This window comes from Corvus kubaryi, unplaced genomic scaffold (genome assembly GCF_017639235.1).
Source record: "Corvus kubaryi isolate FWS band 111438036 unplaced genomic scaffold, C.kubaryi_AGA036_p1.0 68, whole genome shotgun sequence".
NCBI lineage: Eukaryota > Metazoa > Chordata > Aves > Passeriformes > Corvidae > Corvus > Corvus kubaryi.
The window spans coordinates 4,990,789-5,012,265 of NW_024582056.1; the positions used below are offsets into that span (position 1 = coordinate 4,990,789).

The 21,477-nt window shown below is 36.2% G+C and overlaps 1 protein-coding gene across 3 annotated transcripts in view; it reads left to right on the forward strand.

Annotated features, from left to right (window-relative positions):
• LOC121674448 (cadherin-12) overlaps positions 1-21,477 on the forward strand; it is a 430,502-nt gene that overhangs the window by 352,186 nt on the left and 56,839 nt on the right. For all 3 annotated transcript variants that reach the window (XM_042048820.1, XM_042048821.1, XM_042048822.1), the window contains 2 exons: positions 2,166-2,285; positions 8,903-9,070. In XM_042048820.1, coding sequence (XP_041904754.1) covers positions 2,166-2,285; positions 8,903-9,070 — 288 coding nt within the window. The remainder of the gene's footprint in view (positions 1-2,165; positions 2,286-8,902; positions 9,071-21,477) is intronic.

Sequence of the window (21,477 nt, forward strand, 5' to 3'; positions counted from 1 at the left end):
ATAGAAAGCTTGTTAGATACAGTGAGAAATGCTTGATAATACTGAAAGGATGAGAAACCAATTTCAGAAAACCCATTTAGAACATTAGGTATGCATTTAAATAAGCAAATGACTGGAGGCATATTAAAAAAAAAACAAAAAAAAACCAAAAAAACCAACACTCCATACCAATCATAAAAATATAAGCTTTACATATTATCTGCTTGTTGAAAAAGAACTGACAGATGAGTTAATACAGTTGAAAATGCTGTCAATGTGAAATGGATTATTTTTCATATTCAGTGCCTGCTACTTCTCAGGCTAAAATATGACTTTGTATGTCTCCCTTAATAAAACTCACCTTTTAAATCAACATTTCTTCCTCCTTTCGTGTAATAAGGTTGGACTATCTGGAGCATGTACCTAGGAATATCGACACTAGCAATCTGTATGTGCAGCAATCATCAAGCACCTCGGTCAGTGACAGAATTTTCAGGCAGTTTGATGGCCACTGTCTGCCTCCTTCATGTTGCAGCATCACATTTTTGAGTGAGGAGTTATAGATATGGATTCAGCTGTAGTGTTTCTTTTCATTCATTCACTTATTATTTGCTAATATTTTCTTTCTTTTAGAAGTTGATTTTAATGAAACTTGCCCTCAGCTTAAGAACATGATCAGCCCATTAACTGTAAAAAATGATTTATAATCAAATAACTCTCATATTTCTGTGTTTTCTTCAGGAGATAGAAAGAATATTGGAATATCTTGGAATACCTTTTCATTCTCTATTGCTCAATAAACCATAACAGGAGAAGTCTGATGCTGCCATCATGCAGCCAGTATTTTTACAATGTTAGTACCAAATCCTCCAGGACCACTGTCAGTCCTCATGTGATGAGAATACAGGGGCTGGGCACTGAAAAAATTATCCTCCATACAGTTAACCTTCACTTACATTCATGCCTAAGTCATAGGACCTTTCACGTGGAACATCTCTCAGTGAGGCACTTCCAGAACTAAACTTCAACAAGTCCATTAAGGTTCATTTCAGATGGTGAACATTCTTTAAAACTTGCCGATTTTCATTGCAGAAAAGTAGCAGTCTTAAAGCTCTTACAGTATTCCATGGATATTCTTGAAAAAGTGTCAATGACCTCCAAATATACCATGTTTCTTAAAACAGGAATGGTGGAGATAACCCACACCACTCTGCTGTTTCTCATGTAGGCAACCTTCACTCCCAATCAGCACTGCAAATTCCAAAATTAAATTGCACAGAAGATCATAGGAAACAATTCTCCAAAGCTGATGGGAAAGCCTAACAATGTGGGAGTTTGTTTTGCTGAAGATTATAGTCTGAAAACTATTTTAATTATGGGGCAGTGAGGAAATGCAAGTAAATGGATTAGCAACCAGCAGGAGGAACGAGATATTTTTGCAGACTGTTGCCATTTACAGTGAGTTTTCTGCTTTCATGTGCGTTTCTTTTGCTCTATTGGTCCCTTTTAAGTTGGAATGTAAAGGAAACTGCACTAGGTCTGGTCTACAGTTATGGCTGAAAACAGTGATAAGGAGTACTTCCTCCACAGCACTACCATTCCTTACTGAGCTGTATTGGAGAAGCAAGGGTACTCAAGTCTGGATTTTGAAGACAACTGCCTGAACTAAACACTTAATTTCATTCTATAATGGGAGTATGAATTCCACCTTTAGGAGACTGCAGTGCAGCTTTTTAATGTACCAAGAGCTTGGTTCAGTTGATCTTACTGAAGATTCAGGAGTTGATTGACCAAAAACTCATTTTAAAGGCTGCTCCCATTTTTTATTTTCATGGTTGTCTACTTTTTCACAAAGTTATGTGGTATAATTCTTTTCCAAAATTTAATACTGAGTTTTCCCAAACTTCCATCCTGTAAGTGTTATATAAAATGTTTGCAAAAATAATGCATGCATCATAAATTATTTATGAGTGTCTTCTGATGGTGGATTCCTTTTCCTTTCTTCCCCATTATGCCTCAGTTATTACCTAGATGATTGTTAGCATGGAGATGAAGAATTAACTGGTTTGTTCTCACCTTTTTTCCAGTGGAACAAGAATTGCAACAGAGCAACTGGAGTACTGTGTCTGAAATATCCCTGATCACTGCTCTATGCCAAAAAAGTGATTACCTGTGTTTCTTTGCAGGAGCATATGTGCTTCAAGTAAAGGCGACAGATGCTGATGATCCCACTTATGGAAACAGTGCTAGAGTGGTTTACAGCGTTCTTCAGGGACAACCATATTTCTCCATTGATCCCAAGACAGGTAAATAGCTTACCAGCAGCAATGGAAGATTTGAGCTTTGTTTTTTTGATTCATGTAGGCAGTATCAATGAATAAATATGGACCTGGTTGATATGGCCAAAATCCAGGAGTGCAATTTTCCACATTATTCAGTTTTGAGTATTGACTAGCTTTTTATGAATTACAGTGTGTGGTAGAAACAAAAGAAACATGCTCATCCAATCACTTCTGGAATATCTAAAATATGTCTGCATTGAATGATTATTGTTTCAATGCTTTACCATTTCTCTGTAGATAAAGCTTTATCTGTTACATGCATCCTATTTTTTTTTTTTTTTTCTGATGATTGAGTTTTGTAACTTGGGTCTTCTCTGCATTTTTACTTGCTGAATTTACAGTCAGAAATTCTCCAGCAATTACTGTTTTGCTATATAGAGCTAATTTGAGACTGGGAATCATCTCCTTCCCTCCTCTTTTCCTGGGGCATCCTACCTTTGTCTGGGGTTACTGGCTGTGTGAGCAGAAAATGATAATATGTTTAAAGAGACTGAAATATTTGGGAGGTTGGTAGACCTATTAATTGGGTATCTTGTCCTATATTTCTAAATGTCATTCTTGATTCTATATTTAGTAATTCAGTTAAGGAAGGGATAACCTACACGGTGAATGACATACATTGTGGCATCCTGAGTGAGTTACACAGAAAGCTGTCCATATGCCCCTTTCAGCAAAGAGTTTCGCCTTCCAGTGAAGCTGTACTTGACTGTCAGACTCAGGGCCTTTAGCCCTGATGGTGGAGCCTTGTAAGGCTGTTAGCACACCATCTCCAGTGGACACATCCCTTTGTTCCATGCTCCATTTAGCAGGAGATGATACTGCAATTTGCAGTGAGCAATTTTACTTTTCAAACTGAAATGGCACTTCTTCAGGTGTCTGGGGGAAAAAAAGTAGTTGCCTTTATACTTACTTTTTCTTTTCAGTTTTGTAAAGAATGGGTATGAATTCAATGGCAAAAAAAAAAAAACTTTACTGGAGCCAAAATTGGAGTTTTAGTACAAGTTTCACAAGAAAAAAAAGTAGTTAGTAGTGCTTAGAAGAAGAACTATTTTTCCCATGGCACTTTGAACGGCTGTGCCATATGTTGTCATATGTTACTCAGTAGTGAGTCAACCATAGTTGGTGGCCTGCACCCTACTATCCCTGGAATATCATACAAACCTGGCTATTGCTTTTAATGAATTACTCATGTGCTAAAAGAATGGACACAGCTATAGAGGAAGATTGATGGAACAGTAGCCCAGCATAGTTTAAAATCCTGTACCAGAAAGAAAGTGTATAGATTCATGCTTCTGTAAGCAGCAATAATATGCTGTAACCTGTCTTAACGTTAGAAAACTCACTTTATGAGAGTTACTCATGGGTCTAACACTGACTGTAGAGGTAAACAGTATGTGAATAACAGTGCATAGAATGGTGCTTAATGATTTGCTCTAAAATTCAAAAGTCCAGGGCAATACTACAGATTTGCTCTTTCCAATTTTTTATTTTATAACTGAGCAGTTTATACAGTAGTTTTTCACTGTAGAGTTTAACTGCCAGAAATCTGCCCTGGGTGCTTTTGACAGGAAAGAGGAAGAAAGCCACTTTAGTACAATGACAAACTCAGAACTGCCAGCAGATGAATAAGCATTTTTTGTGTTGTTCTTGGCTTGTTTTGCCATCTCTTGCATTCCAGTAACAATTTTGAGACATAATCTTGTAGTTATTTAAAGAACCTAAGAACATCCGTACTAAGTTTCTGCCCTGTATCATGTTTCCAAAAGTAATGGCCTCCTTAGCTCTAGTGAAGGATGAAGAGCAAGTGTTTAGTGATGCACACCTGGAATACTCTTCCAGTCTTCAAAGAACTTGTCCTTACAAAGTTCCTGGGTGACTACCATTGTCAAAATAACTAGAAGTCTGAAAGTATTTCTCCTCCACTTTTCCACTTCACAGTGGATTTTACTTGTCCAGGAGTACAGTATCAGCATACCCACTCACTAGAAATTTCACAGCAAATGTTTATTTGGTTAAGAACCAGTTCCTCTTGCTCTTTTTTTGAAAGAGGGGCATCTCTTAGCTTGTTTCATACATTAGACATTGCATAAGACAGTAAACAGTTAATTTCTATTTATAATCTCCCTGAATTGACTCTTTTCTAGATTAAAGACTTCTTTAAACAGATGCTATTCCATAACAATAATCATCCTTCTCCTCAGGGTGAGAAAGTGCACCTAGTATTCAGGAAGGCAGCTGATATGGATGTATACAGCTGCTTAATAGCACTTCTGTTCTCTATTCCTTTCCAAACAGTTCCAAACGTTGTTTGTTTCTTTAGCTTCTACCTCACAGATGTTGATATGCTTGTGGAATTTTCTGTTTCTACCTCAAGATGTCATTGCAAAGTAGTAACAGTGAAAACACTGACCATAATTTTATGTGTGAAATAAGGATTGTGTTTGTCAAGCACTCGACTTTACACATACTCCTTTCTCAAATCACTCCTAATAGGTGTTACACATTTACTCTGATATGAAACTAGGACACCTAGATAGTTTTTAACCTCTATGTGTCTGGATGTCATAGCTGCCCCTTTTACTCCTTGTCTTTACTGACCCTCTAATCTTTTTCCATCTTCTTGCTGGAGATAAGCAAACCATGTGGAAGTGGGAGATTTAAAATAAAGTACCTTCTGGTGAGCAACTGTTTGACTGGCACGTTCTAAGGCCTCAAATCTTATATGTGGGGGGTACTTTTAAATGCTATAAAATTGCTCTTCTGATTTGAATGGGAGGGGTTTTTTTTAAATGAGAACTTATCTTAGAACAAATTACCTCTCATATTTTTCCTATATATATTCTCTTTTCTTATGAAAATATCCTTTTCCACCATTAAAATGTCCATTCCACTCAATTTTTTTGATATGTTTATGAGGTCAATATTCTTATTTATGGCTAGGTGTTTCCAGGTTTTGTTAGACTCAGTATTCTAGTCCATCTTCTGACTTCAGTTATATTATTGAAATCCAAATTGGTATCAGCAGGAGTATTTATTCAGGAGGTTTTTTCTTGGAATCTGGGTTTTTTTCTTCTACAAAAGTGAGTGATCTCCTGATGAATTATGGGTCAATAACTTTGGAAAGCAAATCTTCTGGCCATACATTCTCTTTTCAGTTTTCAGTTTTCAGTATGGAGACCATACTTTTCTGCACATTTGATATTGATGCCATCTGAAAAGACAAAAAAGAAAATCAAAGTTATCCAGTTCTGCAGTTGAACAATTCTTATTGTAAAATCTTAAGGTAGAAGGATTTACAAGAACTCAGAACACCATTACATGCACATAAGGCCTCTACATTCTAATAACCCTTTGATTTAAATTTAGTTGTTCTTTGTGATGCTGAAGTTGAAATACCAACATTTGTAGCCTTTTGCTTCCCATGGATTTTTACCTATACTTTATTCTTCTATTTTGCTGATAAGGTAACCCTAATTCACATTTGTCCTGTCTGTACGAACTGATTTTGGAAGTAATATTTCTCGGTGTTTCATCTAAGCCTTTAAAATAGAGTAGGCAGAAAAAGGAAAATTGCCCATGAATTGCTAGACATGAAAATTATTCTCACTCTTTTTTTTTCCCTGAAGATAAAGGGGTTTTTTTTCCAGAAAAATATATAGAATGACCTTACACTTTCAGACAGGAATAAACAGTGGGTGATTTGGAACTTTACTGCTAGATTGATAGCCCATTCTTCATTTTCTGAAAAACCCCTGGAACATTTCTGAGAAAGCCACTTAGTTGTACCCAGAACACCTATATCAACCAGATAAACTGCATTTTCTCCTCACAACCTGCTGTGTACCCATGCTCAGTTTTTCTGTAATATTTTTGGACTTCAGCAAAGCTTTTGATATTGTCTCTCACAGGATCCTTCTGGACACAATGTCCAGCACACAGCTGGATAAACACTACTTCATGATGGGTGAGCAACTGGCTCATGGGTCAGGCACAAAGGCTAATAGTGAATGGGGTGACATCAAACTAGTGGGGTTCTGCAGGGCTCCGTCCTCAACAGTGTTCTTCAACATCTTCATAAATTACTTGGATGCAGTAGTGCAAGGAATACAGCATAAGATTTCTGATGACACTCAGTGGGGAGGAGCTGTCAACTCCCTTGAGGGCAGGGAGGCCCTGCAGATTTTTGACAAAAGAGAGAGCTGGGTAATCACCAAACATATGAAGCTTAACAAGTATCAGATTCTGCAGTTGGAATGGGGCAACCCTGGTTGTGTAGAGACTGGGGAATGAGGGGCTGGAAAGCAGCTCTGTGGAAAGGCACCTGGGGGTCCTGGTTGAGGGAAAGTTGAACATGAGTCAGCAGTGCCCTGGCAGCCAGGAGGGCCAACCCTGTCCTGGGGGGCATCAGGCACAGCATCACCAGCCAGGCAAGGGAGGGGATTGTCCCTCTCTGCTCTGCACTGGGGCGGCCTCACCTCGAGTGCTGGGGGCAGTTTTGGGTGCCATGATTTAAAAAAGACATTAAACTATTAGAGAGCATCCAAAGAAAGGCCACCAAGATGGTGAAGGGTTGGGAGGGAAAGCTGCATGAAGAGCAGCTGAGGTCACTTGGTCTGTTCAGCCTGGAGGAGACTGAGGGGAAACCTCATTGTGGTCTTCAACATCCTCATGAGGGGAAGAGGAGGGGCAGGGATCGATTTCTTCTCTGTGGTGACCAGAGACAGGACCCGAGGAAATGGCATGAAGCTGAGTCAGGGGAGGTTTAGGTTGGATACCAGAGAATGGTTTTTCACCCAGAGGGTAGATGGGCAATAGAACATGCTCCCCAGGGAAGTGGTCACAGCTCCAGTGTGACAGAGTTCAAGAAGCATTTAGACAAACTCTCAGGAACATGGTGTGACTATGCGTCCTGCACAGAGCCAGAAGCTGCACCTGATGATCCTGATGGGTGGCTTCCAACTCAGCATATTCTATGATTCTGCAATTCTATGTTATTTCATTTTGTTAGTATAACACAGGAGGTCTTTCATTTGCACATGTCTTTTCTGCTTAAATGAAAATACCAAGGATGCTGTAAAAGACTGTGGAACATATAGTTTCCACAATGCCAAATTAAGCAGTAATTAAGACTAGGAGATTCAAAAGGAAACCTAGTAAAAAGTTTATCGTCTTTGCACAAATATTTTTTTCCTGAATATCACATGAATATGAACAATTTTTTTGCAGTTTTGTAATTCAAATTTCAGTTTGGAGCAAACTGCATGCAGTATGTTATTTGCCATCCTTAGGCAGGAAAATGGTGATTCCTATTAATGTTGTCATTATAATCATGTTACAAGTGGAGAGAAAGGAAATTGTTATAGATTTCAATTAATGGGAATTTTTAATAGGTTAAAGAAATAGCAGATTCAGGTCAAAGTCATTTCTAGATTCTGAAAAAGTATTATAACCTAATGGCTCCTATTCTGACTTGTTAAGACAGCAGTGGTTAGTTGCTATAAAGATAAGAATGGTCCTTAAAGTTTGCTTCTTGCCATTCCAGACCCATTTTAACACCAAGTAAAAAACCTGGTTTTAACATCAAATTGTTTAATACTAGAAAATAATACTTTATAAACCAATAATAACAAGGAAAAATCATACTTCCAGTTGGTTTATTTTTCAATTTTGCATGTTACCTGCTCCAATGTGCACCTAGGCATTTTCTGATAACTGTTGCTTAACATATAGCATTTTGCAATGCTATTCACATCTGTAAAATTTTGACAAAGACATTATTTTCTCCTACATATTTGATTTCAAGAAAAAGCCTTTAGTACACCAAACCTTAGGTTTATACAACTTCATCAGCTAATTTGTGTGTTCAATAGTACCTCTCCTTTTCTCTCCCCATCTTTTTCTCTCCAACTCTTCCTTTTATACTATATATTCTTAACATATCAGAAGGGGGATTATGGCATATCTACTTAGATATCAGCTGTCCAAAATCATGAAAGACTAAAAGTCATTGTGGTAATGTCTTATTGTGATATTTAAATTACTTTTTTTTAAAGGAAATTCCTCAAATATTCACTGCATCGTTGTGCTATATCAAGAACACTTTTTCAAACAAAGGAAGTGTCTGCTAATAAAGACCTCCTTTTGTAGAAAGGAACACTGTCTTGTCCTACATTAACTTGAATTTATTGGCAAGTGAATGGTTGGAAACAATTGACAATACAGGCTTTGCAATGCAATGCCACCTCTTCCTACATTTCCTCACTCTGTACAAGGCAGTGTTCCTCATCCCTGATGTGGCAAATCTATGATCACAACATTAACATCCCTAGTGAAAATGCATCATTCTCTTTCATCCGTTCATGTCCTGATTGAAAAGATAAAACACTCATTTTGAGTGGTTGAATACCTGACAAACACACTTTTGAAAAGCCTGAGTGATTTGCGTGTTTCTGTGTGACCTCCTCTCATCAACCATTTCAGAATTGTATTCCTGGATCAAGAGATCCAGTATTAAATTGTAAGAGTAGACAATCACAGCCCTTTGTTTATTTGCTCCTTCTCTTTCCCATTTCTTCTCATAGGTGTAATAAGAACAGCTTTGCCAAATATGGACAGAGAAGTGAAAGAACAATATCAAGTTCTAATCCAAGCCAAGGACATGGGAGGACAGCTGGGAGGACTAGCTGGTACCACCACTGTAAACATTACTCTCACGGATGTCAACGACAACCCACCCAGATTTCCTAAGAGTATGTAGTATTCCAAAGCACTGATTTCCAAATAAGCATGACTGAAAGTGTTAATTTGGAAAAGTCCTTTAGATAAGAAACTCAGATCCTGGAAAAAGAACAGTATATGATGAAAAAAATCAAATATCCTTTTTTTTTAAATAATATAAAGCTCAACTTGAAAGTATGAGTTGAATGTTTAAGAGGAAATATACCATTATTCCACAAGACCAGCCTGAGCCTAAGAGTTCATTTCATTTACACTATAAAAATTATCTGGGAAATACTATTTTGTCAAGAAAAACTGCATGAATCCCTTCAAATTACAAAAGGTTATAACCTGAGACTTCCAGGTACCAAAGGAAGAGCTAGCTCATGCTAAGCATTATTGTTATAATGTTCAGGAACAGATTTTTATGTGTCTTGGCCCAGAAGATTATATCTGTCCTTGAAAACACTTGCAGCCTCAAAACAGTGATCATGCACTGATAATTTATTATGTTTCACATCAATTAGTTTAAATGAGGCTTTTCAGAAATATGCTAATTTAAGGAGTTTCATAGTCTGCGTATGATTAAGAGGATTGTCACTTAAACTTGTCTCCATAAATTTACTGAAGTTTTGTATATTCCATACCTTCAAAATGCAGAAACTAATCAAGCAAAAATCTTGATAGCTATGCCAAAATAATTAGCTGCTAAAATTCGTTAGTAAGGCAAATTCATATTATAATATATTGCATGAATCTGCAGTAAGATCACAGCATTTTTTACTTTGCATCTCTTTCCTTGCCCATGAATTGAAATCCCACTATACATATTATGAATGCGCCATAGGTACAAAACCACATCTGCAACTGTGAAGTTTTCTCCTGCATTAAAATTCTTCTTTTACTCATTGTGTTTTTGCAGGCATGTAAGAAAGATCAGGTTACGAGAAGGATCCATCTGGTCCTTCCTTCTGTCTCTTACACTCACATCTAGATGGTATCCACAAAACAGGCCAAACAATACTTCATAAAACTTCTTTACTTTCTAATTATATTTACTTATAATGGTGCCTTTGTATTTAACAACCCTCAATGTATTTTTCTTGCAGCAAGTTCCCCCATTGCTTTGAAACAGGTAAAATTTCAGAGTCCACATCCTCTGTCAGAGGTACATAAACTAATCATATATCATACAACAAACAGCTTCCCCTCATTTGTTTTAAATCCATCCTTACATAATTGCCTGCATGTTAGCCTCTTCAAAAATTCAGAGAGCACTGCAAAATATCAGCTTTATTTAGAGAAACTGTGTCGATTTCTCTTTGTTCAATATGGGAAATTCTCTCTGAGTTCAGTAAATCTGCTCCTACTGTTTTGCCTGTACATGTCAGTCATATCCATCTGTAGCTCCACTAGACTCCCTGGAGAACTTTTGGGGAAGAAAATCTGTGTTATATTATACCTCCAAGCCTTCTTGTGCCATGGTGGTTTGAAGCAAAATATTGCACATCATAATAGTTCCCTTATTTCATTCTTCAGGCTCTTGGGCATGTAACAGCTAATTCAAATGATTTGTTGCTGTTGTGTCTGTTTGTTCCATAACTGCTTCTATAGCTAATTTAACCTTCTCCTGAGTCCCCTATAAAGTTCTAGGATAGAAAAAAATCCCCATTTTTTCTACACTAACAACAAAGAAAAAAATATACTAAGTTTTACATTCGTGATCTTATCTTCTCTGAGCACTTCTGTATCTCAGTTTTGGGCTGGCTTTATAGAGTTCCTCTCAGGCTTTTGCCTCCAGATGTCTTAAAAGACAATTATTATTAGCTTGTTTGCAGAGATTTATTCAAACTCATTCTTTGTCTTCTTTATTGTGGTTTTATAGATAAAGCAGACTTTATGGTTCTTTCTATTGTCCTCCCTGAGACACAACTTCATTTTTTTGAAAGATGCCTTCTTGCTTTTATTAGCTATGCTGTTTGCTCTTACAGATTTGCCTTTTAATGGATATGTACATTTGCTGTGCATCTTCTAAATGATATCCCTAGACAGCACCCACACCACCCATAGTGATTTAACAGTCTCAGCTATCCCGTTCAGAATTTCTATAGTAATATGCCTCAGTTTTATTTATTTTCACTTTCTTGTTATTATTATTTATTTAAATGAATATAATCATCTTGTAATTCTGGCTTTTATTGCTCCTGCACAAATATTGCATTTAAACCAATTGTAGTTGCTGTAAAATTTAGAATAACTAGGGAACTTTTCCTGAGTAGCTAATGGTAATGCTGTTCTCTTTTTTAAGTCTTAGTTGACAGAAATTCCTTTAACAACTATCATTATTCCTCCACTGATAAAGTCTACTGTAACTTTCCTGTGTATTTGGCTCCTTGATACTATGCTGCTTGACTGATTTTCTTCTTTCCCACAGATATTGAACACAGGTATTATGCTGATATTCTTGTTTAGCATTAGGCATTAAAGTTACCAATACTAGTTCCCATTTTAACCTTTGGCTTTATATTATGGCTTTCTTTCTTTCTCCTCTTTACTGGTCCCTACTTTGATTATGTATGAACTACCACTTCTGCATTTCCTACTGGGCTATCATCTCATTTTGTAGCATTCTCCAGTGAAGAATGCAGAGTTCTCATCACTGCACCCTTTGTCTGAACTGCATACCTTTGCAATTTTTTTTTTAATTGTTTGTTTTCCAGCACCTGAAAACTCTCCTGAACCTTTCATGAGGTATCACAATGGTCATAGAAAAGTTTTTAAACTTTCAGAAGCCTATTCTTCTTAAGGCCAAAATGAATTTTGCATTTTTCCTATTCTTTAACAAGTGCCCCAACATTCTAATATTGTGACTTACTTCTCCTCACCACTTTTTTTCAGCCAGGCATTTGAAGCTCTGTCTTTCAGTCTTTTTCTTCTGATTGTACATGGTGAGACTACTTCAGACTATGCTACTATGAATGTCCTTAACTTCAGGTTTCATTTGCTCGCCTAAATTTCAATCCTAAATCTTCTTTATTTTGTCAGACCTTACGTAGTATCTCCTTCAGTTTCACAAGTGCTGCCAAAGCCTTTGTGGCATCCTCCAAACCTGAAAAATAAGCAAACCATCCCAGAGGGCCTCTTTGTACCAGCATTCCTGCTGTCTTCATCCTCAGTGCTTGTTAATCTGTCCATCGTTCTAGTCTGCTCCTGCCTTTCAGCTGGAACCCCTGCTGTTGGAAGGTTATCAGGACTACAAGAGGAAATAATGTAACTGTCTGGAGACCAAAAAACTCAGTACATTGAAAAGCTTCATGTGCCCAGTGCTCATTCCCATTCTGCTTTTCAGCTGTATCTTTTACTCCCCTTGTTGTTAGGGGCCTTTTATTGTATGCCTTCATCTACTGTTGTGGTGCAAAAATGCACAAGTTTCACATAATATCAGATAGTTTTCGTGACACAGAGAAATCATGGCATATATCATCCTCTCTGAAGAAGACAGCCTCGAGGTCGTATTTAATGCATGAACTGCAGTTATGACATCTTTGCCCAAGTGTTGCTATGAAGGAGCAAAAAAATCACACACAAGAGACCAAGCTTGTCCTGTACTTTGCATGCTAGTAAGGTTGAAAACCTTTTCCTTCTATTATATCAAATGTCACAAAAGACAAATTACAGCAGTGACTCTCAACAAAACAGAAGAGAATAAGACTGGAGGTTTGTGTTGATATTGAAAATAACAAACACTTAACATGGCTTACAAGCTAAAATGTCAGTATGGGGGCTCCAGTGTATTGGTCAGCCTTTTTTTTTTTTTTTTGCATGTGTTACAGGCAACAGTCTCGATCAATGGGGATTTACTTAGCGAGCCCGTTTGGTTAAGCAGTATGTGAGATGATGTGTAGTGTGCCTGAAATTCAGAGACACAAAGCTAATTACAGCTAAACAAAAGAACTAAGTGAGAAAAAGTAGAGTTTGAATTATATTTCTAACATAACAACTGTATTTTTCTTTTTTTTCCCCCTGAAAACGTTGCAATGATTAGGAATAATTACCTGCCAGGAAATGGAGTTTGCCATTTGCTTGACTACCATAGCTGAAAGGAAAATTGTGAAGAATTTTAGTTTATGTAAAAAATAAGTCTTTAAAATCAGGTCTGCATAGGTGCCAAGTTCAGGCCTGACAAGAGATCAGGAACCCTTGAGTGTTGCTGGGATTGAGACCTCCAGTATCCTTTTACTCGTCATTGGTCAACAAAGCCAGGAAGTGCAGATGGAAAAAAAGGACTAAAGGTCCTTTAACACAAACTGCTCCAGGGTTAATGTTTTTGCATCACATAATCAGGACCACAGTTTTGCAAAGGGCTTGTGCCAAAGAAGCCATGATGTAGATTACCTAATCAAATAAGACAATATTAAATTTCACAGGATGAAGCTTAAATTTATTTTCTAAACTTAGTAAAGCTGAAAAAAACACCCAAGATTTCACAGCAGAAGTAGGAGAACATATATTATTAATATTTGGAAGAAGCTACATTGATAAATTATACATTACAAGCTTGCAAAAAAAAATCTAACACAGAACACCTTCATCTCATTGAGGGTCTTTTAAGGAGACAGGCAGGTTTGGATGGGTTATCAGCATCAGTGATGAAAAAAACACTGACTATCCTGCTGAACAAGGAATTTTTTATTTAGAACCTGTGCTTTTGAATGTATTCAGTGGGGAACTCCCACCTTGCATGTCTCCTAGTAATGAGGAGTGTAACAGAGAGGAAACCTCTAAACATATGTTTCTGTCAGAGTTGCCTGACCTGCAGGTATCTATTGGCCCACATTTCAGAAAACTGACACTTCAGAAAATGGATATTTTCTTTAAAAGTAGTAGGAAAAAGTTAATCTGAATTATTTTATTATTAAAAATTATTTCCAGAAGTGTTTTCTACCTTCCCTGGCTCTTCATTAGTACAGCTCCTTTCTGCATTGCTGTGCATGTTTCATTGTTAAAGATAGAACTTTTTTGTAAATATTAAAATAAATATTTCATACCAAAGTTTAATTTTTGCCAAAACCAGAGAAAAAAAGTAAGGCAAATAATGAAAAGGTAAATACTTTTCCTGTCATAACAACATCATTCAATCAATTGAACAAAAATTTGGTATGACACAACATTGCCTTTGAAGAGTGGAAAAAAGCTGCATACATCTAGGTATACACTCTGGTCCAGAAAGGAACTGATGGCCTTTCTCTCTCAGCTACTTACTTACATGATAGCTGGCTAAGTAAAAAGATGGTTCAGCACATCCTTCCTGAAAGCTAATGGGCTAACCCTTAATTCATCAAGCAGTGGACCACTCTGAGCATGCTGCCAGGACAGCAGTGGCTTGTTTCCAATTATTAAAATAAGCTTCAAGAAAAAATGGATGGGCTATATTTACTTCAACATTTAAATGACAAAAACTGTATAATTAGTTGGTATAAATTATGCTTTATGGAATCAAACCAATTAAGTGAAGTGGTGGATTCATATTTTGTAAGTTTACTATGCTTCAGTTTCCCTGTCACTTTCTTTTGTTCACTGCTGACAGAGTGAGTGTGAAAGCAATTTAGAGAAATAAACCCTTATATGCTGAGCAATAAAAGCACATGTGAATCATTTTGGTCAAAGGAATAGTATGTCTTTTTATTTTAATATGACATAAATATGCTTTTAGAGAATAAGGCCCTGACATAGAAGAAATGCAATTGAATTTTTAAATTTAGACAGTTTTTTATTCTGATATTAGCAAATAAAAGACCATTACAAGTGTCTTCTGAAGTTAACAGTAAGTTTGGGGGTTTTTTAAGGTGTGTATTTTTTAAGGTGACACTCCCTGAATTTGCTTTTTTTAACTCAAAAGAACTATTTGGATAAAGCTATGTTTTATCACATCATTTCCAGCTAACAGAAGTCAATTTTGTGAGAGAATGATTAAAAGCTCTTTCTAATAGAAGAGAAATTAATTAAGGTTTGAACCCAATACTTGAATTTTGTCTACTTGTGCATGTCTTAGCTTTTAAAAAATGCATCTCTGATGGTCAGAAACCATTGTCTCAGGGTTGCTTTGCAACCACATTTAAAATATTCAGACAGCAGTAGAGCAATGCCTAGACATCACAAGGGCCATTTTTTTTTGCTGTCATTGGTCTTTCCAAAAGCATGTCAGTGAAATCCATCAAGATAGTTTGCATAAAAGACTATGGCAAATTTCCAGAAATGCTAACATATTTGGAAACATAAACACAACTATTCATCTTTCTGGTAGTGACCCTTTAAATAAAGCAAGGTTGAAGGATCGTTCCTACAACCTTGCACATCAGTTGATACTGTAGGATTTTGCGGGTAATTGGATTTGGATTTCACAAGTGGCCAGTACAGTGCATTCCACAGAACATATTAAATCCTCCATTGGAAACAGCAGAGGAAACAATAATCTTAGAGAGAAAATTTCACAAAATAGACAAAAAAGTTCACAAAATAGAGAATTCAGAAACAAAAAAAAGAAAAAAAAATATTTCATTTATGCAATTTCAGGAATTTCAGAGTAAGTAAAAAAGACCTTTGTAAACACAAACTAGCCCTTTACTCTCTTAGTTATATGACCTTGGCATGGCACTTGAATGACCTATTAGCTGGATGACCTATTACATAGATATATTTTATATTATGTATTACATATTACATATTAAGAATAGGATTTTCATATTATTACCCTTTAGATTGCATCTATTTTCAGTGATTATTTATTGGTTTGCATCTTATTTTAATAGGTGTTTTGTCAAATACTGCAATCTGTAGAAATATTTAAAAAGAAAGAACAACCAAGTGCTGAACCTGGAATGGCCTGCCTATATATTCTTGTGCATACACACTTTGTAGATTGAAAATTCTTATTATAGATATTTCTTTATATGTTATTGGAAGCTTAGTACATCACAGAAACTGAACGTGCATTAATTGTCCTAGGTTTTACTACATTAAAGCTGGTCAGTTTTTAATTCAGTAAACTAAATGTGGCTGATTCTATTCAAGTGGCTTTGAACAAGACTAGCTCAGATTGTATTGCAAAATTGGTTCAGAAGCAGACTGCAAGCAAGAGGTCTTCTTGTCCATATGGGATAGAAAGGAAAATCTTTTAATCCATTGCTTTGGATGAGTGGCTTATGAGAGAGAAGTTCCTCAGATAATGGTATCTACTTTTAAAGATTTCAGAAGAACGCAACACAAATCCCACCCAGTAGTGTATTAGAAACCTACAGGAAAAGACTGTGTGATTGATAAATTATTCTGTTCATTAATCTAAAAAACTTAAATAATGAAAGCAGTGGTTTGATTTAAAAATAAGTGATGAAGATTTAGTGCCTCCTTACTTGGACAATTTGCTAGAAAACTTGCTCAGGATTTAGGTTCAGATCTGCCTAATTAAGCATTTTAACAAGTCTGCACAAGTTTCTGGGAAGTTATTCTACTCCCTGTAATTCAGATATGGAAGTATGGCTTCTCTCAGTATTTCTGTTAAAAGTTGTTGTGCTTTATATACAGCACTTGCATCTTCATTGGCTCTCAGAATGAAAATGAGTCCATCTTTCATTGATTAAAGAATTTGCCTGGCAGACAAGATGCCCTAATTCAGTTCCAGCAACTAATTACTGATTTTATACCAACTGGGAGATACCTGCACAGGACAGGTGGACAGATTCATTGCAGACTAACCTGCAGGCAGAGATTATTTGTGAGACTGAGCCAGGGCTTGCTTTGAATCAGAAAAGAAAGGATGGTCAAATCCTGATTTTCTCCATCTTTGTTAATTTTCTAATGTCTATGCCATAAGACATAAAAGAAAAAAAGCACTAGGTCAGTTTTGTACACCAAGCTTATACTGTTAAATGTCAGAAAATCTTATCCAAGTCTGATTTTCATTTACCTGTGAGTTTTGGGCAAATTAAGACTGCATTTTTGAGTTGAACATATACTTTAGCCAACCATTTCAAACAGCAATGGAAGATGGGAATGCAGAGACTCCAGAAATGGGCTCATGCAATTGCAAGCCCATCATGAAAACAGCACCCCTGCAGAGGTCATTATAATTTTGGAGTGTAATACCTTTGACTTACTACAGCTTCAACACCAGTAAAACTACAGTCAGATCAGTACAATAATAAATACCAGCTGACCAGTATTTGCACAGGGCTCTTACAGGAATCAGAGAACCAAGGGTAGCTCCTCTTTATTCTGGGTTCCTTGCAAGTCTCACACCTCTGTACTATTTGCACTGTCTTGCCTGTCTCACCCTCCTTTGGCCTCTCTTTCTTCTTGATCCTGTATATCCTTTTTTTCAAAATGCACTCTTTTCTCTCTTATAGGAGACACAAATTTATCCTTGATCTCATATTCATCTTATAGCTAGAGTGTAGCCATCTCCTCCTTCACAATTGTTTGTTTGTTTGTTTTTTCTCAATGGTAGCACTGCTAAAAGAATTTATACTTTGCTGAGTCACTTCCAGCTCTGAGTTTATCCATATTTTTCTATACTGAAATCATGAGTCTTCACCATCCCAGATAAGCTCTTCACATCTTCATCTTACTTGTTTTGGCCACTATCCTGTCACACAGCTTAGTGACCCTTGCCTGCTGTTTCTGTTTCACTTGAGTTACACATTCGACAGTCATTAAAAAGCCTCTGTATTTTTCTTTTCCCACCACCATTTAATCAGTGCAATTATGGACATTTTTGCATAGACTAAAAGAATGTATACAATGGCTTATTACACTTCACTTTTAAGAGCAAAAGAAGGACATGTGAATATCTGAGAAAGTTCCTGAAGATTTATGTTTTAATTCTATAGTATTAATCTTAGAACAGTACAGGGCACAGTTTTGACCAACACCAAGTAAAGCTTTCTCAGAGAAATTCAGGGCATTTGGAGAAATTAGTACAGATCAAGAACTATTTTGTGCAGTCACTTTCCATGAAATTGACCTATTTTGGTGTGGCTAAAAGAACTCAATAACATGGAATTAGGCCGTTCTATATTGGCTGGCTTCTGTGCCACAGAGTACGGCTGGTACATGAAATTTCTTTGTACATTTGTAGCTTATTTGAGCCTGTGCTTTGCAATCCAGGCCATGCAGCCCTTTTTGGGTCAGAGTACCCCGAGTTAAGTAACCTTCTGCCATTCATTATATGTGTGTGTAACATAAAGGAGTTAAAACAAAGTTTAACCTCTATAAAAATTTCTATTTACATATGTGCCAACTTCCTCTTACTTTTTTTCTTACTCTTTTCCATTTCAGAACTATTGATGCACTTTTAGTAAGAACTGATTTGCACCCAAAAGTGCACTTAGCCTTAGCAAAGACTCCCTGGAAACTTCTTCTTTTTTTTGTAGCTGTCACTGTTGCATGTTCTTAATAATAAAACATCTTGAAGGGAGAATCATTTTATTCAGACTGAATAACTAAATTCCCAACCAAAGCATTGGAAGAAAATGGAGAAATAAACTGGAGGGGGAGATATTCAATTACCACAGATCCTTAAAACACTAAATGTTTAGTAAATTCTTTGTCTGCTGCATTTATATTGTTTTTTTAAATCTCTCAAGAATGCATAAGTAGCAAAGGTTATCTGAGGACTGTTTGGAGTACTGACTGAATGAAACAAAAAACCTGTTTAAAGGTCTAAACTGAGAGAGAGTGAACCCTTAGCTGCAAAGCAGAGCATAAACCCAAATATAGTTATTTCTTTATACTACTCAACAGCCAATGAAAAATATAGGTAATTTCTCACTGGCTAAAATGCAATGTGCTGATTGCACTGTAAACAATAATTGAAGAAATACAGATGAGTATAATAGTGGTTAGAAGTTAAATGTTCTGTTTGTCACAACATTCTGTTGTTAATTCATTTCCCTCCTATCATCATCTCTAAGCGGTAATTGATCATTAATAGAAATATGAGGTAAATTGTTTTTAAACACTATAATTGTCATAGTAGATTATTATCATTAGTAATTGTATTTCACATCTGCTACCTTATGTAGAGAAGGTGCAAATAAATACAGTTCATAGAAATTTAACAACCTTTGGCAGGAATCATGTCATTCATTCCACTACAATGTGTTTTCTGTAGGAGTGACAAAGAAATCATTCATTCAACACACAGAGAGTACTTAGATTGGATGCATGAAATTACCCACAGTAACCTTGGTACGTCTTAAAAGCCCCATGCATCTCCGCCTACTCTGATAATGAAAAGTAGATAAGGCTACAGATTTAACAGCATGGGGTTGCCTTGCAATGCTTTGAGAATTGGTTCCAAAGTGACTCACTGACAACAGTGTCACTTGCTGTGTCACTATCAGTTCTGGCAGCATCTGCCTTTTTCCCTGAGGTCTTCCATCCAAGCAAGAAATGAATGTATCCTTTCTGCTCCTAACCATGGTGAGCTTACTTTCTGAAAATTTAGAGACTACAGGGCAACATAAAGTGAAGCCGACCATATGTAATTATCTAATTATAATCACAATAGTTTAGGCTCACGATTTTCAAAAATATCTAAGAACTGCAGTTGTATTCAGATTTTCAGGAGTGCTCCACTCCTTGTAAAAGCATTAAATGGGATGCCCAAGTGCTTGCAACAATCCAAATGTTCCTAATGACAGCAGTAGGAGCTAAGCAGAAGATACCAAGCAGTTTGTCTTCTGTGAGTCCAAAATACCACTTTTGTTGAATATTTGCATAAAAAGCTATAAAAAAAAAAAGAAGAAAACAGAAATATTCTAGAGTATATCTTTTGAGTTTTGTCTTGAGTTCATGACAATTATTTTATTCTCAGTGGCTTCTATGGGAAATTTGTTGAATTTGTAAATGCGATTGCCACTGCTCACAAGAGAAGGACCTGTAATTAAGCACTCACTACTTTTGCATTTCATTGGAAAATGAGCAGTATTTATACAGAGAGCTTACTTTAAATACTTAAATTGGAAAACATAAACATCACTTGTGATAAGTTGAGCATACTTGCTATAAAGTAAAAGAGAATATGGATGGAAAATATACATTTGCCATCCTATTGCATTTTCTTATCTATACTACACACTAAATCACAAGTATTTAAGGAAACTGCATTGAATAAACCAAAGCTTAAAACAAAGTATAGTAAACTATTATGAACTTGTACTTGATGATTTCACAATTTTATCTTTAAAAGTAATAATTTTCAGTCTCAGCCTGTGCCTACATGGTGAAGAAAAGTAATATGCACTTTAGGGAAAAACACTTTCATGAAATGTACTCAATGAGTATGTAAAAATCAAGTCTTCAAAGGAGTTTTTTGAGTAATACAGGTGTTGAGCATGCTTTGTTTAGGTGATTTGAGGGATGCAACTGAGGTGTGACTTGGAGGACTTAAGATAGGAACCTAATTTCCTTAGTCGATGGAGAGAAAAATTATTCTTCCAATAGAGATGATTTAGAGCACCTGGCTTAGATCCTAAAGTAAATGGTTTGACCATATTCTTAAGAGTGAATGAATTGTAATAAAAATTGTGTTATTATATCTCGTGCCAGAGTGATAAAGAAAATATGATAAGGCTCTGGCAAGATATTTAAGAAGCAGGGATGTTAAGCAGAGCATTACAAACTCTATGTCCCATCCCTGACAATATACTTTTTATCATGTTAATGTTTCACATGTATCTTTCAATTTAAATTTTATAGAGGAAAAAAGTGTATTGATTTACTTCTTGGTGACGGTGTGATCACTGGAATATTACCAACCAACCTACCTGATAAGTGCCAATTACATGCTGCCTGGGATTCTGAAAAAGGAAAGACATCTTCTCCTGAAAACTTTTTTCTATCCATAAGGCATGCTACACCTTGATAATTCTTTATAACCACTATATAATTTACATAAAAAACAATTAATTCAAGCTTTTAGACTATACCCCCCCAAAATTATTTCTCTCGTATTATTTTGTTTGGCAGTAATTTCTAATCAGTAGAATGGATATTAGCAGAACAATTCTTCATTGGTTATGATACACAATGAAACTGATCATGTGGGCTGGTTTTCCACATAAGCCTTCAGACTTACAGAAAGCTGCACTGTCTAACACATGAATCCATTGGCAAAGTCAGATTTTTCACAAAAAGGGGAAGTGGTGAAGGTGGGATCTTTCATATACAACAATAACATCAGGATTAAAGCAGTTACTCAGGAACTTGATTAGTTCCCCTCAGCCTGTTGAAATATGGAAACTCCATATTGTCTACAAGAAACTCTTCTTTATAAACTTGAGGAATTTCTAGAACTGAGCATTTCTTCCCCTCTTGGTAAAACTATACTACCATACAAAGATGATTTAAGATCTTCAAAGAAGATTAAGTATTATCCTTG